The sequence below is a fragment of the Diadema antillarum genome, unplaced genomic scaffold, assembly GCF_040938485.1.
Source record: "Diadema antillarum isolate AM-2024a unplaced genomic scaffold, OU_Dant_1.0 seq00001200_RagTag, whole genome shotgun sequence".
Classification (NCBI taxonomy): Eukaryota; Metazoa; Echinodermata; class Echinoidea; order Diadematoida; family Diadematidae; genus Diadema; species Diadema antillarum.
The window spans coordinates 343,232-362,500 of NW_027271994.1; the positions used below are offsets into that span (position 1 = coordinate 343,232).

General features: G+C 36.5%; 1 protein-coding gene across 1 annotated transcript in view; it reads left to right on the forward strand.

Moving 5' to 3' along the window:
- Positions 1-248: 248 nt before the first annotated feature.
- The window catches only part of LOC139744663 (U3 small nucleolar RNA-associated protein 25 homolog), a 37,884-nt gene continuing 18,863 nt past the window's right edge, over positions 249-19,269 (forward strand). The window contains exons 1-9 of the mRNA XM_071655088.1: positions 249-361; positions 1,190-1,253; positions 4,343-4,454; positions 5,129-5,461; positions 5,771-5,862; positions 7,624-7,719; positions 8,576-8,695; positions 9,974-10,059; positions 10,638-10,700. Of these exons, the coding sequence (XP_071511189.1) occupies positions 249-361; positions 1,190-1,253; positions 4,343-4,454; positions 5,129-5,461; positions 5,771-5,862; positions 7,624-7,719; positions 8,576-8,695; positions 9,974-10,059; positions 10,638-10,700 (1,079 nt within the window). The remainder of the gene's footprint in view (positions 362-1,189; positions 1,254-4,342; positions 4,455-5,128; positions 5,462-5,770; positions 5,863-7,623; positions 7,720-8,575; positions 8,696-9,973; positions 10,060-10,637; positions 10,701-19,269) is intronic.

Below are 19,269 nucleotides of genomic sequence, written 5' to 3' on the forward strand. Positions count from 1 at the left end.
TGATCAACATGGACGTCAAGATCTAAGAGTAGGCTCCTTGCTGTAAGCTTGTGTGCAGTTCACTGCTGTGGCGATGTGGCTACGCCTGAAATCTCGACGACGAGCCTGGGGAGCTGTGTGTGTGTACGTGACGTGTAGGTGAGAGGCTCGTTGCGTAATCGTATGTCGAATGAGTCTGTCTGTCTGCACGTGTTTACCTGCTTAGCCGAGGCTGTGAGAGTGAAGAACCAGACACTGAGACAGCGAGAATGGGTAAGAGAAACTATCGTGGGAAGGGTGGATCAAAGAAAAAGAGGAGGAAGATCAACTTGGTGAAATTAAGCAAAATGAACAAGGAACGAATCGAGCGGGAAAAGGAAAGGTAGGACGAATCTTCACTATGTTCCCCATTTCATATCGTGCATTTTTACTTTTAGTAGTCCCACGTATTGATGTTTGAGTGTTGTTTTCCTAATTGTACTTGTTTATCCATGACCATCCAATGTCCAATGACCGCGACTGAAGCGAAGGCGGCTAACTAAGTAGCACATTGCCATTTTTGAGTGCGATTGGCATAAAGACCATCAAGGTCAGATGAAAGATATAAAGTGAAGAGATTACTATTTCTGATTTACGCCATAAAGCGTTGTTATTTTCAAAGGAAATCCATCCTCCTGGTGCGTCGTATACTAGTATGCCACTAAATTTATTTTTGATGCCTCAAAAAACAAAAACAAACAGGGGGAGGGAGGGGGAAGGAATTATAGGATCTTGAAAAACAGATGTTTGAAAGTGTCACGTGACATTTAAAGAAACAATCCTTCACTAATTTGTCCCAATAAGATTCATTCATATATTCCATGCAAAGTTTTCTTCATGATTTAGTAAAAGGATTTCCTGTTGGCAAGAGATGTTGGTAACCACCCCTCCCCCTCCCGGCCTGAAGTTCCACGTTTCAGTCTCTCACACAAAGGAGAGATTCCACATTTGATGATTACAAGTAATTGCTTTTTATAATCACATGAATACCAGAAGTGTTTCATTCAGTTTGGAAAACTTGATGTAGTATATATGTGAGGCTGGTTCTCTGCATATTGGACAATAATGTGAATATATGCATACATACACAAACATACAAACAAATTAAGACCAATGAGCAAAATGTGTGAATATGAGAGTGTTTGCTATCTGAATCCTTTTTATTGAACAGAAGTTTATATGGCTACAAGGGAAAGGACCAACCATCAGTTACTGCTTCAGCTCCAGAAACAAGGGTAAATATGCAGAGATTTTTTAGATGTCTGCAAAAAAAGCTAATAACATCATGAGTGCTGATATGCACATTTGCCACAAGATCTTAAGTATGTATCTACAATTGTATCTGGTCCAGAAACATGTAATTTGCTATTTTCCACCACTCAGTGTCTGTCACAATTGCATTGTCTGAGACTTGACATTGCAATGTAAAAGTGAAACATATGTGTAACTAGTAACCCAGTTCTTTTTTCTTTTCTTTTTTTTTTTGTGCCTCATTTCATGTCTGTCTTTCATTAGGTGATCCGAGTATCCTTCGGATCACCTTCTGTATCTGTACGGATTCTTTCTTCTTCTTTCTTTCTTTATTTCTCCGCAAAAGTTGTGCAGAGGTTAGCTCAGAAAGTCCGCTGCCTATCAATTTCAAAATTATACCATGTATGCATCATGTCCCAAAGACGACAAATCTAATGTATCATTGTGATCAGTGGACCGTGACGTCACTATGACGTCATTATATGAAAACACATTCTCAATCATATCTCATTAATGGAATGAAATTTTTCAATGAAATTTACGTCACATATATTTCAAATTATGCGCATTCTACTCATGTTCTCAAAATTCATATTTTCTCTTAAAACGTGCGCGTACGCGCGCGTTGAAATATTTGTATGCTCCAATCGAGCTCAAAATTTTTTTGCACACGTTTCAGACCATTTGGAGCATTTTTTGAAAAATTGAAAAAATCGGACGGACGCGTACGCGCGCGCGCATATACGCACGCACAGCTCATGTGCAATTGAAATTTCCAGTTTTTTCACTTTGATCGGATGTCTGAAATGTTAAGGAATATTTATACCAAGTTTCAAATCAATCCGACTCAATATGACGTCATACGGGCCCGTCAAAGTTGAAATTCCGCGCGCGCGTCAATGGCGATATACAGTGCAACTATGCCAAAAAACTGCCAATTTTAAATCCGATTTTACTCGTCAGGATGGACGGTGACCCCCCATTTTCTGTACATATTTTGAAAGCTGATGAGTTGTACATGTCATTTCATGGGGTGGCAATGCTGACAAAATGATTAAAAGATATCAAATTTCTTAATAAAGTAAAAAAAGTAAATTTTCAAAATGACGTCATCAAATTTCAAGTTCATTCGAGCATATCTCACTAGTCCTTAGTCAATTTTCACCCAGATTTCAGTATGATGTAGCTTATTTAATGTTCTTTCAAACATAGAATTACAATATTTTGATTGGATAACGGTATCACCTCGTAAAAATGGATTAAAAGTAATCTTGTCAAATTTGACCAGTTTACGTGTTATCTCTATGGGAGTGCAGTTTTTCTGGAAATGAAAATTGACATGACTATCTTTATCGAGCACTAGCTCACTTAAGCTTCGGTAAATTTCTCCCAGATTTTAATATGTTGTAGCTGAGACTTTACGCTACCGTAAGTGTGCCCTTCGTTTTTTCATACGATGTCAAAATCACGTCAAAAAATTGGGTTGAAATTCAGGCTTATCTTCGATGTATTGAGATATTTCTTTCTTTCTGCAACTTTCTTTGCAATAACTCAAGAAAAACGGCCTCTATCACTTCTATATTTTGCACATGTTTAGTTCATGTCACGTGAATTATTTCATAAAATAACAGCTACTTGATCGGACACCATCTTGGGTATGTAAATTAGGGTCAAAGGTCATAGGTGTTTCACCCTGTATCTTAGTGAATACATGTCTTATCTTTCCCATATTTTGCACACGCAAAGACCATGTTACAAGGATCATTTCACAAAATAATCACTTTTTACTCAGATGCCATCTTGTCTGTGCAAATTGAGGTCAAAGGTCATATGTACTTCTTTTTGTATCTTCGTTATGACGTGTTATCTCTATGGGAGGGAATTTTCTTTAATGTGAAAATTGACATGATTGTCTTTATCGAGCACTAGCTCACTTACCCTTGGGTGAATTTCTCCCAGATTTTAATATATTGTAGCTGAGACTTTGCGCTATCGTTTCATTTCCTTCGTTTTTTCATACGATGTCGGAATTACGATAAAAAATTGGTTGAAATTAAAGCTTATCTTCTATGTATTGAGATATTTCTTTCTTTCTGCAACTTTCTTTGCAATAACTCAAGAAAAACATGCCCTATCACCCCCATATTTTGCACATGTTTAGTTCATGTCTCGTACATTATTTCATAAAATAACAACTACTAGATCGGACAACATCTTGGGTATGTAAATTAGGGTCAAAGGTCATAAATGTTTCATCTTGTATCTTAGTGAATACCTGTCCTATCTTTCCCATATTTTCCACACGTATAGACGATGTCGCGAGAATCATTTCACAAAATAACCACTATTTCATCAGATGCAATCTTGGGAGTGCAAAGGTGGGTCAAAGGTCATATGTATTCATTGCTGTATCTTCGTTATTCAGTGTATACAGAATTTGGTACCAAAGATGGCAGATATGACTCCCTTTTCTAAATGAGAATGCAAACATCACACGGCCAATGTCTCTAAACACAGATGAAACTTGTATGGTCATGCCTATTGCGATCAGGACTCGAATCATTGATAAAAAAAAATCGGATCACCTTAATTTGTCAGTGATGACAAATTACAATCTCTAGTTTCTAATTGATGTACTTTTTGCTAGGAATGTGCTTTTCTACAAGAGTAAAATAACAAAGAAATCAAAATACAAAGGTGTTCATACCTCTGAAGTTAATACATTCAATTCTGAACTAACAAGTATTGAATTTTAAAACACAATTTTATATTGGCTGTACAATAGCACATTTCAAACAGAACTCAGTCTTGTTTAGGCATTATGTCTTGGAGGTCAGAGGGTCATATGTTGACTTCTACTCCTTCCCCAGTGTGCCCCTCCATTCCTCCTCGATCTCCTGTTTCAGTAAAGCATACCAAAGTAATCTGGAACACCTATTAAAAATCCCACATGAAGAAGAAATTATATCACTCGGCACTATGGAAGCATAAAACAAGTTGGATGCCGAAATTCCAAACTGTCATCAATTTATGCTGACATGTTCACTTACCTTCCAATCTAATTGTGTACCAGGTGATGTCATCTTCTGAAGATGAAGAGGAAGAGAGAGAAAAATTGTCCTCATACCAGGAGCTTCTTGCCAACCTGGGATCACAAGACAATGATGATGAGCTGGACTTTTCAGGTTTGTTTGGTACCTCAGAACAGCAAAAAAAAAAATGTTTGATATGCATTTTTCTTCATATACTCCACTCTCCACATAATTTAAAGGTGTTTCGCAAAGCATTTCTGAATCCACCCTCTGGCTCCCCCCCCCCCAAAAAAAAAAGAGAGAAAAAAACAGAATTGACCAATTAACAAATACACATGTTTTTCTTTTCATTCAAATTGTTATCACATCTATTCTTTAAAAATGTGTTATGATGATTGATAAAGAAAATGTTAAGTTGAAAAAGTTCTAACCATTCAGCCAGAGAAACTACTTGAGTGTCTCAGAGAAATGTATTCACTCTGCAGCTTTCTCCGTTTTATCCACATCGTATGTGCATCATAATGTGCTACACTATTCATTTCTGCAGCACCCAATCAGACTAGAAAGGGTACGCATATGCGTGACATATAACTCTCCACAGAGGGATTACGTTGGGTTTGCTGATAGAGTCATTTTCGTCACCACTCATGCGTATTTCAACCACGGCCTTTGATTTTTCTGTCACATACCCATGAATACACGACAGATAAAACGAAACAATAACAACAACCACAGTATCACAGAAATTTCTATTGACTGACCAAACTCCCTGAGAGTCACGTGATTGCACTTTGAACTCTTATTTGCGTATAAATGTTTCTGTTCAGATGAGGAGGAGTCAGAGGAAGAGGAAGAGGAATACCCGAAGGAGGAGGAAGATGCAGAGGAGGAGGATGCTGATGAAGAACAGTCTGATGGTGGTGATGTAGATGATGGAGAAGATGATGAACTGCTAGCAGCAGATGGGGATGATAGCGACAAGGAAAGAGAAGATGAGGAGGAGGTAGGAGCGGAGGATGTTGCCGACAGTGAAGATGGCGGAGACAGTGATGATGCGGATGCTGATGAGGATGAAGACGGGAGTGATGCAGCTGATTTGGAATCCGAAGACTCCGGATCCAGTGATGATGAGCAGGAAAATTCAGGGACAAGCCTTCAAGGTGTGTTTAAAGTTTTATTTATTTTCTGTACGTATCAGTCAGTATTAATAATACAGCTGTCTTGTTATTGTTAAGAGCTTCTCAGGATGCTACAAGTTTATTAAATGCATCACTGGTAAGTGTTGTTCCTACAGGAAGAGATACAATTGTATCTTGTTTATGACTGTTTGATACAAACATTTCATGTGTACAGAGAATTTCACGAAAGATAAAAACATCTATTCTCAGTTTCTCATTTTATAGACAGTTCCGACCAGTTTCAGTGTTTGCACTAAAGAGAATATTTTCTTCTCCATGTCTTCATAACAGATCCTTTCTACAAGAGAGTCAACCATGAGCTTGACGAGAGGTTTGCAGAGCTCCTGAGTTCAGCCAAGCCCTCACACAAGCATGAAATAAAGGTACAGTAATGATTTGAATTAGTTTTGGGTTACAGATTTAATTTGTTGTGTTGCAGGAAGGCCATTAGGTTATATTTGTCTTTATAAAATGGGTTCAAGAATGTAGCCAATAGGAAGCGCTGAAATGAGTCACATGTGCTTTGGTTATTCTAGTCCCATCGCACTGTGTGTTAAATCCTATTGCCGATCGTCTGTGCGCGTGGCGGCTCCTTTGAATTGCATGCATACAGTACGCGCTGTCAATCCTGTAAACAACTTCTAGTTCGGGCTGCCGGCCAGCCGGCCTTTCTTCCCTTGTGCATAACATGTGTGGCGTACGTACAACGTATACTCTTATACGTACACTTTGCACAGTACAGTAGACCAAGCGTTGTGGGACCGGACGCGTACATGGAGTCACTTTGAAGGGCAAATCCAACGATTTAGCAGGTTAATTCTCACGCCGTTTTCAGAGTATGTTGTCTAGTAGGCCTATATGAGGAGTCTATATCAAGTCTTTAAGGTAAAGGGTGCATATTCTATGTAAAATAAGTAAGTTTTCATGCGGGAACTTAAGTGTCCGGAAACCCAACCCCCCATCATACTTATACTGTATGTGCGGGATTTCCGAGTGCGACGTGCGTAAATGTTTGGGACGAACATCTTCGGACGTCTTGACCCACAAAGGTACGTGAAAAATGCTGAAAAATGCTGTTAGTTTTCGAATTTTCGACCCATTTAATAAAACAAATGATGCACAGGATTATTTCGTGGCGTTAGTGGAGGCGTAGCTCACTCTCGGGTATTTACAATGTAGTGCATGTTTCACAATTGTAAATACCCTCGAGTGCGCTATACGCCTTCACTAACGCACTCTATCCTGTGCATCATTTGTATATTATAAAATGGGTTCAAGAATGTAGCCAATTGGAAGCGCTGAAATGAGTCACGTGTGCGTGCATTAATTTCTTAGTAAATGCACGGCCGGGGCCTGACGTACGTCACAATGTTTACACTAGCAGTGCGCACTCAATCAGTTGTTACAAGTGCGTCACGCGCTACTATACGCGCTGTCAATCCTGTAAACAACTTCTAGTTCGGGCTGCCACAACAGCCGGCGGCCTTTCTTGTGCATAACACGTGGCGTACGTATACTCTTATACGTACGTACAGTACTTATGTGCGGGATTTCCGAGTGCGACGTGCGTAAATGTTTGGGACGAACATCTTCAGACATCTTGACTTTTGAGCGAGTGCTACATGTAGCTGACTGGTATTGACCCACAAAGGTACGTGAATAATGCTGTTAGTTTTCGACCCATTTTATAAAAGAAATGATGTACAGGATTATTTCATGGCGTTAGTGAAGGTGCGGCTCACTCTCGAGTATTGACAACGGTTGCAAACATGCACTCGGCTGCGCCTCGTGCATGTCGCACCATTGTCAATACTCTCGAGCGCGCTGCACCTTCACTAACACACTCTATCCTGTGCATTATTTGTATAGTATTGAATCATTGTATTTAATGTGCTGATGTGCTATATTTTTTGGTGTAATCATATCCTGGTTTATATTATGGTAATTTTTTTTTTTTATCCCAAGAATTTGATAATCTGTTAGAAAAGTCTCTCATTGACTGTTTATTCATATCAAACACCCTGCAGATAATCTGGCTTTTATGATTGTGTATTCATGTACAATGAATGCTTGTAGTCGCCCATTTTGCTCATTTGAAAGTATTTGATGCACCTTGGATTGGTCTGCCATTGTATATGTTCCAGTGGCCCTGCATGGGAAGACTCTCCTGCGCCTCGTATGGAAAGGAACATGGAGCTGATGTGAGCTTGTGCAAGGAACAAGACTTGAAGGCACTTCATGTAAGATCCATTCTCTACTTCCAACATTTATTGGCGTCAGCAATCAGGTTTATAGAAAGTTTTTGATATGCAGGTCTGTTCACCCATCATGCAAGTCGAAGTGTATCTCATGAGGGGCCATGTCACAACAGCCCCTGTAGTTTCCTTCTTCACACAGAGCAAACGTTACCCTTTGTTATATTGTGCATGTGTGTGTGTGTGTGTGTGTGTGTGTGTGTGTGTGTGTGTGTGAGTTTGTAAAGGTTATTTTCATGTTTATATGTGATATCTGTGGTTCTTCTGGATTTACTGCAGTATGCAACTATTCTGGTACTCATCCCACGGTAGAACTGCAGTTTTGTAACTATCCGTGATAAAGGGGAAGTAAAAATATGGATGATGGCACACAAGCTGCATATGATTCACTCTTGCATGGAAAATTGATTGATACTGCTGTGGTCCAATTTCTCGATTGTCAATAATCTATTTTAAAACATTACATACCAATCACGATCGTATATGTTTTCAAATTGCAATAATTGTCAGCTTACCAAAACCTGTTTTGCTATTATTTGCATTTTCATTGCCACCCAACTGAAATTTTATGTTATCACAGCATTATTTCTCACATTTTTTATACATATGTATCCATTTTTGAGTAAAATTCAAAAGTTTCTGCAGGTGTATGGAAACTATATTTCACCTTGGAATAACGGTTCCTCCCTCCAAATTAGTCCTGCCACAAAACCGGTCCATTGATCCTCTTTTTTTTCCCATTCATCTAAACTGGATCTTTTATACTACTGGTCCTACCCTCTGATTGCTCCACCAATCAGCTTTTGACACTGTTGGATGTCTTGATCCTTGACTCTCACAGATACCCAAGCGTGTGGCAAGTGCCTGGAAAGAAGCCAACAGCGCCCACTTGAGGAAAGACAGCGATGAGGCTCTGTCTCCTCTCCAGAGGGAGCTCTTCTCAGTCATGAACTCTTACAAAGTACGATAGTGGATGAAGTGTGTGTAGATTGAAAAAATGGTTGGCCTGCAGGCTTTATAACTGACCGCCTAGCTCAAAACCCACAAAAAGTCGCAGGTTAGGATTCTCTGTAATGGACCAAAATGTGTCATTTGGGCTGACCGACTCAAATTTTTAAAGTTTTCGCATCGCTGAAAACAGTATTCAGTGCTTACGTTCTCAGGGGAGAATAGTAATGAAACAAACTTCGTGAAAGGAAAAAAGTTAGAAAAGCATTATGTAGGAGATTGATGTTTGGACAGTGAACCGTGATTAATGCAAAAGATATAGCAAAGTTTATTTTTTTGCCTTTATTGTAATATTTCATCTACACTTGTACCTGCTGTCAAAATTTGGCGGTTTAAAACCAAACCGAAATCAAGATTTGAACAGTTTTTCTGAACATTTTTTTTTTTGACAGGCACTGCTTTCATTGTGAAAAGAACATTTCTAATTGATACTTCTGCACAGCACCTGCGAGTGACCCAATCTTTAAATCCTCTTTTTTCTGTTTTCTATGAAACTGCACCTCCAAACTCTCACTTACTTCAATCACTCTTTGAATGGGTTAGGATGGTCTAATTTTAACAAGTTATATATCATTTTAAAGCATAGAGCTTACTCTTTCAAACTCTGTAAAAAAGTGGAAATTCATATTGGCCTACTTTTGTGGGTTTTAGCTGGGCAGTCACACATTTCCTTTGCCAGGAAGGATAGGTGCAGGTATTTCCTTTCCAAAAAGGGATTTCCTATCCATTTCTTTCAAAGAAAATGTTGTAGAATGCTCATTTCCTGTTTACAAAGAGGTATTAAATTTTACTCTGACTTTATTGTGTTCATTTTTTTTTTTTTTTTTGGCTTTGATTAGATCAAAATGTAGTCAAGTTATTGTAGCTCGCTTGAGCCTGACATTTTCTGTCTTGTAATAACATTGTAAACCAATGAGGGCTGTATGCATTATTGTTTTATAATGGCAGATAGCATATATACACAACCACAACTTATCGAAATATTTTTTGGATGCATTGCACACACGCTTTGATCGTCTTTCTGAAGTCTAATATTGTCTCACAGTGACCATTACATGTATCAGTGTTAGTAACTGTACAGTTTCTGTGGTTATAGCTTGGTAACTATAAATCTGGCGCAACAGTGTTATCTGTAGTTATTGCAAGTAACTCTTGATGTGTACCTCCTTGTGAACTGGAATCCTGAAATGCTTTTTGTTGTGACAATCCTGATTTTTTTTTTCTCTCTCAGGATTTGCTGTATCCACAGAGGACCTATGAGAATGCTGATGAGATTCGGCTAGCATACTGTTTGCACATCCTTAGCCACATTGTCAAGTGAGATGCTTCTATTTTCTCTCTCATTGTTTATGTCTATAAAAGTTTGCACATGTGAACATATCCTCAAACAAGTACCAGTATTTCCTGATTGCACAGAGCAGTGTTGATATGTAAAAGCTCGCACATATGTGATATATAGTATGTTTATATCCTCAAAGAAGTATTTCCTGATGGCAAACAAATAGTGTTTTACAGTATTTTTTTTACAATGATGTTTTACAATATTATGTTTCCCTTTCGTGAAGGCAAAGTTCAACCTGATCAGCCATGGTGAAATTTTATACATCCAAAGTCTTCAAAAAGTAACTTTTTAAGAAAGAGAAATAATTTTACTAGTCCCATATAACCTTCTTCTTGTTGGCATTTCCTAGTACCAATATACAGTTGACTCTAACTTGTTTGGACCAGGAACATAACACTTTGTTACACTTAAAGCTTGGTATGTCAGGGTTGGAAAAAGATACAAAGGGACTTTCAAATCTGGCCCCCAAAACAAAGTACTTTCTGATGACAAAAGTTTGTTGTCTTAATATTCTTTGTAACAAAATCTGTTGCCTCCTTTTTGTCTTCACCAGGTCAAGGAATTGTGTACAGAAGCACAACAGCTTGTTAACAGCCAACCCAGACCTTGATACTGAGTGAGCATGACTTTATTTTTGTGAGAGAACAAAGTTTATTTTTTTCTTGTTTTTTTAAAGTCCAAGATGGTTATTAACAATGCTGTACTTGTTTCCACCTATTACATCATAAGCTTCATTCAATTCAATTCAATTCAATTCAATAGAACATTTATTTCCAGATCAATTCGTATAACAACAGTAACAATTCAGTAATGACAAACTGGAGGTGACAACTCAGTAAGCACAGCTTGAAGTGAGTGCACCTTTAACATTTGAAAACGTAGTTGAATCTGATTGAAACATAGCTAAGAAGACATTAATATAAATTTACAAGATGAAATACAGATTCACAAGAGACTAAAGCTAAGAATGCAGGAGGAAAACAGATAGGAAGAAGGAAAAAGAGAAAGAAAAGAAAAGAGAAGAAAGAAAAAAAAATACATTAAGGAGAGGTAAAGAGAACCCAAAAATATACACGTATAATACTAAAACAAACAAGGCAACATTGTACATACATGTACATGTATAATGCATTTTAGTAAATCAAGAGAAATTTAGCAGCCCTCACTATAAACTACCTTATATGGATGAATACAACTTTTTCTTGAGTCTTATCTTAAAACAATTTTGAGATGGTGCATTTCTTAGGTCTTTAGATAAATTGTTCCATTTCTTGGGCCCCATAAAATGAATATTATGTTGGTAAGACAAGGTTCTGGGTCTGGGCAAATGCATTAATGACGAGGAGCGTGTATTGTAATTATGCACATTCTGATTGATATCAAACAATTGAACAAAATGGTCAGGCATAAGTTTGTTGACACACTGATATACAAAAATACATTGCTGATAGGTGGTGATATTTTTCAAAGTAAGCAAGTTTAGTTTTGAGTATAACGGGCCTGCTTTAGATTTCGGGTTTGCTCCATGTATGACTCTTACTATTTTATTTTGCTTTGAAGTCAATTTCTTTAGTCTGGACTGTAAAGTACTTCCCCACACCATGTTGCAATAAGACAAATAGGGCAAAACAAGAGTGGAGTATAACATCCATAATACATCAGTAAATAACATGTAGCTTAGTCTGGATATAATACCAATGTTCTTTGATATTTTTTTCTCTGTATCTTGTATATGAGGCTTCCATGTTAATTTTGAATCTAAAATAACACCAAGAAATTTAGTTTTCTCTACCCTGGGAATGTGAACATCATTCAATTCCACTTTAACAAAATCGTACGATGAGGTATCGGAATTAGAAACATTTACAATATCATTTATGTATAATATAAACAACAGTGGTCCTAATAAGGACCCTTGTAGAACTCCACATAATATTTTCTTTAAGTCTGATATACAACTGTTATATTTTGTACATTGATATCAATGGGAGAGGTAGCTTTTAAATCAACTGTATGCTACACCTCTAAAACCATAGTGCTTTAATTTAGCTAACATAATATTATGATTAATTGTGTCAAAGGCCTTTGACAAGTCAACAAAAACACCAATAAGAAAGGAATTTTCCTCAAACGTATCAATATTTACATTAACACATTTACACATTTACCACCTCTATTCAAGAGTGTATTTATGAGATTCCAAGTTGCTTTAATATTACTTCAATATACAACAAATTTCCTTTCAAAATATTGTTTCTTCACATTTCTTATTGTAGCATTCAGAGTATTCCTAAAGCGTTTATATTTTCACTCATTACAGTTGCTTGGTTTATGCATATATTTCTTATATAACAAATTTTTATATTTGATAGAACGTAAAATACTGTCAGTCATCCAGGGATTAAGCCTTCTTGCACACCGACTTTTTTTCTTTAGGGGAAGGTGTTTATTATATAACCTTGACAGAACAGACTCAAAATAATCATAAGCTTCGTTAACATTTTCCATAGCATACAAATTATCCCAACAGTGTGAACCAAGTTCATTCCTGAAAGTGTCAATACTGTCTATGTTTACAGTTCTCACATAAATATCACTACTTGGTCTGTCACTTCTTATTTGATTTAGATCAGTTAGCTGGAATACAGGTAGATGATCAGTAATATCACAATACAACAGTCCACTTTGAACAGGCTTATTGAACTGGTTGGTAATTGTCCAACAGAGTAGTAGTGGCATTGGTAATGCGTGTAGGCCTCGTTATAAGAGGGAGACAATAATTACTAAAAAGTGTGTTAACGAAATCAGTTACATCATTATCTGTGCTATATTTTAATAAATCAATATTAAAATCACCCATAATATAAACCAATTTGTTTTCTTTCAGTAGCGGTGAGATCTTTGAATCAAAAATAGCATTAAAGTTATGCGTATCTACACCTGGAGGCTTATACATAGTGCCTATCACAATATTTTATCCTACTGATTGACAAATCTCAATAAAAACAGACTCACACATACCATCATCACTAACCAGATCAGGTCTCTCAAAATAGGAGTAAGAGTCCTTTATGTACAAACCAACTCCACCACCTAATTTTCCACATCTATTATAACACACAGAGTTGTAGCCTGGTATATTAGGCAGTTTGTCGGCATCTTTGAGCCAGGTTTCAGATAAACCAATAACATCAAAGTCAAGTTTGAGCAAGTCTAAGAAGTTTAACATTTGATCAACATTCTTCTGAACACTTCTAGAATTGAAATGTATTGAAGAGACAGAAGCTTGACTAGCATTAGCATCCTTAAGTTGACTAACAAAATCATCAATATCATAATACTTGGATTGCAAATTATAGCAATTTTGAAAAAAAAAAATTTGCATCGGGATCATGACCCTGATTTTGTAGTAGGGTATCACCAGCTGAGAGATATATAGATATACTTCCAGCTTTCATATAGATATACTTCCAGCTGTTTTGTGTGTGCTGAGTTTACTTCAAGTTCTGTATGAAGTTCTAGCACCCTCCCCCAATGAGTTGTAGATAATGATATCATACACTGTTGTACTACGTGGTTTGATGATAACTTGACACAGGACAATTAACCACAGTAAACGTATTTTGTGATAATAACGTGGGAACACAAAAGTTGAAGTCTTTATTCTTTGACCGCCGGGACCAGTGTGTCGAATCAAGTCAAATCACACAGTGATGACAATTGGTATAAATGCGCATTGAATAAATGTAGTTCGTGCCCATTTGGCCAATATCACAATATCCCCCTTGTCTTAGAAAAAAAAAAAAAAAACTATAAACATACTGGTATATACATTGTAATGTGATGGGAGATTATAGCTTCATGTAATGTCGCATACAGTGCTATGCTTCATTCAGGTTTTTATATTAATTGACGGTACAAAATAGTAAATGAATGAATAAAATCCTTGCGCATCTACAATTCAAATTAAACAAACTTGTGGAATCAAATTTTGAAACTATACAACTCTTGTAAATTGTTCAAAATGAAAGTGTTATTTTTTCATTCACAGCTAGTGCCTGCTAATATTGATAACGTGCAGGTTTTTTACTGATGCGCCCAGAGCGGGTGATGTAGGAACCATTAGGGCTATGAGGCTGGCGGGGTGGGACCTCCTCTCCCACCTTCTTTTTGAGAGGCAGCACCCTGACTTTGTTCAGGGTCGTCAAGTGAGGTAAACAGAGGCATCTGTGGTATGTCTCTCAAGTGCACCCTATTCCTCCTGAGCTTGTTGCCATTGGGAGTAGTGACTACGTATGATCTGGCATCGCATACGTCTGTCACCTCGGCAGGGATCCAGATGTGGGACCCTTGATCCAGTACTCGGACCTTCTGCCCAATCCGAAGGGGGTGCAGATCTTGCCTGCGTCCAGACGAGTCGAAGTCCTCCTTCATACGAGCCAGTCTAGGTCGTTCCGGTAAATATTCAGGGAGCTCATCATCACTGGTGTCTCTCTCGGCCGGGCCAGGCAGGATGTAGACAGCCGATCTCCTCTGTTGGGGATGGTGAATAATGGCTCTTGGGGTAAGAAGATCCGATGGGAGCTTGTGGACCTTTTTTTCCCCATCCACTCTTGCGAACGATATTTGCTTTCCATGTAGTTGGGGAAAATGATCGTTCAAGGTTTGAAGAAATTAACTTTCTCCCATATCTTGCGGAAGGGTCAGTCTTTTGGAGATGAGACGGCCATATTTCAATTCAATTCAATTCAATTCGTTTATTTCCATTTCAATCACAATAAAAACAACATGAAGCATTCGGTATTACAGATGAACATAAAAAACAATGACATGTAAAAGAAACCACAACAACACATCAGAATTACAGTCATGAATTGTTCCAGATTACAAAAGGCAACAAGTAAAATGGAAAATGGTATACACATAAAAAGCCAATAAGGCCTGTAGGCGCGCACACCGTTGTTACAAATCATGTAGAATTGGAATCAAAGTTGTTTTCAAAAATCATAAATCAGTTTTATACAGAAGATACACAAAAGAACATCAGACAAAAAACAAAAACAAAAAACAAAATGAACATAGAAAGAATTGTTAGATACATCAATGCAATCTTAATAAAAAGATAAAAGATATCTTTTATACTGCTTCTTAAATAAATTATTATGTTGCTTATTATAATTATCTGGGTTAATAATTGCATTCCAAAAAACTGGTCCTGTATGACGAAGAGTTTGTTTTAATTTCGTACTAGGACATTTCTATTGATGAACTTTATTGCAGCTCCGTGTGTTATGAGTGTGTATATTTGAATTTAATGTGAACATATCTATGATGTAAGGAGAGAGTGTATCTGAGTGGAAGCGTTGCATGAAAGAAATTATTTGAAGTTTATTTATATCGTGCAGCTAAATGTGGAGATTTTGTAACATTACGAATTGCTTTCTTTTGTAATTTAGATAACGTATCAAATCTGGAATTAAAAGTGTTTCCCCATACGACATTACAATACAACAAATGAGGTAATATAAAAGAATTGTAAAGAGAAAATAAAACAAAAGATGGCAATTCAAACTTCAAACGATTTAAAACACTTACAAACTGCGCAACTTTTCTGCATACATTTTCTGTGTGTTCACGCCTGTCAATATTTTCATCCAGAATGATACCTAAAAACTGAACTGATTTACATCAAGTTATCGGCTTTCCATATATTTTTTATGTCATTTATGAATTGCACATTTCCCTTCTTCTTTTGAAATAACATATAATTAGTTTTATCTACATTTAATGACAGTTTATTGCACTGAAACCATTTCACAATTTTAAACACAATTTTATTTACAATATCATATAAAATATCTGTATTACTATGTGAAGCAAGAATAGTGGTGTCATCAGCATACAAGATGAAATCAAAATCAGGGCAAGAATTAACAATATCATTGATATAAAGCAAAAAAAGCAAAGGACCTAAAATCGACCCCTGTGGGACCCCGGTGCAAATCGTTTTAAAATCAGAAAAAACAGAATCAAAAACAGTATATTGCATTCTACCAGAGAGATAAGACTTAAACCACTTCAAACAAATACCTCTAATACCATAATACTCTAATTTCTTTAATACAATAAAATGGAAAAGAGAATCAAAGGCCTTTGAAAGGTCCATAAATATTCCTATTACACTTTTATTAAAACATTTATTTCATTGATTATTCGGTCTTGTATTTCAGTGATAGCCATTTCAGTTGAAAAACATTTTCGGAAACCATACTGACTAGGATATAAAACATTTTTGGAAAATAAAAACTTATAAAATCTATTATACATTACTCTTTCGAGGATTTTAGAAAAACAAGGTAAAATTGAAATGGGTGTCGATAATTACTAAAAACTTGAGAATCATCTTTTTTAAAAACGGAAATCACTTTAGCTATTTTCAACTTATCAGGTACAATACCGTTAGAAAAAGACAAATTCAAAACGTAAATTAATGGTTCAATTATTGCATCAATTACCCCTTTGAACTACTTCACCATCAACATCATGAAATCCTGAACTTTTCCCGGATTTTGTTTCTGCACATATATCCAGGATATCCTTTTTTGTTACAGGTTTCAAAAACAAACTTTCATTTATAGGTGTATTCATATATTCAGAGAAAGCATATTCATTTTCAGAAAAATTCTCATTCATTTTTAAACCAATATCAACAAAATATTCATTTAAATTATTTGCTATAATATCAGGGTCATATATAATATTATCATCTATCTTAAATGAATTACATAAAGTTTGCTTACTCTGTTTACGTCTAAGTACATCATTTATTAACGACCATGTCTTTTTTAAGTTATTCTTTAGATATGAAAACTTCTTATAATAATAAGATCTTTTCGCTCAACGTAAACACAAGTTCAATTCATTACGACATTTTTGATACATTACTTTGTTTTTTTCAGACGGGTTTGTCATATATCGTTTAAAAAGCTTATTTTTATTTCGTATATCTTTCAAAATAGCAAATGTAACCCATGTTTCTTTATAATACATTTCCGTTTACTTTTTTTCACCTTAATACATTTGTCATACTTTCCATTATATGCATCATTTTTTTCACCTAACCAATCAAGACTGCAAAATATTATTAAATTTCAAAATATTAATTTTGTTGATCTCTTTGTGAACAAGTTTACTTTTTCAGTGTCTTTACCATGTGAGGGATATATTATGCTATAAATTGGAAAATGGTCTGTCATATCAGTCAAAAAAATTCCAGAATGAATAGATTTATTTACAACATTTGTCATTATATTATCTATAAGAGAAGCAGAGTTTCCTTGAATACGGGTAGGTTTATCTACTAATGGATACACACCGGCTGAAAACAAATTAACAAAATCACTTACATAAGAAATATTATACACATTGAGTATGTTGATATTGAAATCTCCCATAATAAATACAGATTTATCTTTAATAAATTCATGATTTAAAAATGTTTCAAAATAAGCAATAAATGATTGCACATTACATTTCGGCTGACGGTACAAAACTTGAACAATATTATGTTGACAAATTCCAGATAATGATTCAATACAAAGAGATTCAAGCCCTTCACATTCTTGCATTGGTTTACAGACTCTGTATTTCATATCTTTCCTGATGAACATTGCAACGCCCCCTCCTCTACCTGAAGACCTGTCAGAATGTATAAAATCATACCCGTCAATATCAAAAGAAAGTGGCATGCCAGGAGATATCCATGTTTCAGATATGCCTATTATAGAAAAGGAAAAGTCAAGGCACGCAAGAAAACCGCAAACTTTATCAAAGTTACGTAATAAACTTCGTGCATTTATATGTATAAAACTTAAATTTACATCTACTTCATTTACTTTAACATTAAATTCAGCATCAGTTACATAATCTACAGTTCTTACATCATAAATTAAATTATCATCACCATCATATAAGTTAAACTGAAATCTGCTTCCCAGATTGAGATAATCCGTTTCTTTTCTGCATGCTTATCAAAATTTACAAACTCCTCATCGTTAACGCCAAAAAAGGGTAAATTATTAAATGAATTATCATTTTCTACATGACCAGTAATAGTTTCATCACAGCTTAAAAAATCAGATTGTAATGTACTTGCTGAGTGTGACATACAGAAACAATACCTCAAAACGTTAGAAAAACAAACAACATCAACAACAGACGAAGATCAATATATCAGAATTGTAATTACTGAAACAGAGCAAAAAGACAACAGAGCATGTACATATGTGAAAAAATAATCATCAAATTGTCACATTGTCGTTTAACAAAACAAAGAGAAAGCTATCAAAAATTGACCAATGACAAATCGCTATATATCACTTGGCATGTACTTTTTTTAATATGATTCATAATTTGACCAATTCATCCCTGCCCCTAAAAACCTTCTTCACAAACTTCCCATTTGTGGCGGGCAAGAGTACGACAATGCGCCCGTCAGAGGCCCAAGCCTCCTTCACTTTCATGTGTTTTTTCGCGTCCCACAGTAGCTGCTGGTTCTGTGCCGTGAGGGCCTCGTTGATCCCCATGCCTGTGCCCGCAAGCTTCTTCCGTGCGCGCAGCACTGCCATTCGTGTTTTGTACGAGTGGAACTTGGCGATGATGACATGCGGACGTGCCCTTGGTTTAGCGCCATCTGCGGTGGACGATGTAGATTTGGCACCAGGCTGAGTGTGTCTCGGATCGATTCGGTGAGATCGGTCCAAGTCGGTCACAGACAAAGGCACCTTCAGTCGCTGGGACATCAAATTGCAGATGAGATCATCGGTGTTTTCATTGTTGCCCTCAGGAACACCGTAGAACTTTAGGCAATTTCGTCTAGAGTATTGTTCCATTTCGTTGATGGATAGCTGGAGGTTGTGGATGGAATCTGCCTGCGAAGCGAGCTGGCTATTCAGGTGATCAATCTCACTCACCTTGGCCTGAATAGCGACTTCGTTCTCCATTGTGGCGCTTTCACTCTTCTCCAGCCTCGTCATTATTTCCACATTGTGTTTCTCTAAACTCGCTAATCGGTCAGCAAATTTCCCCAATTGTTTGTTGATTCCCTTTTCAAGGGCCTTTTCAATGGCTTCAAAGAATGCATCGCTTTGCAAGTACTCTTGCATGGCATGTACAGCGATAGCCTC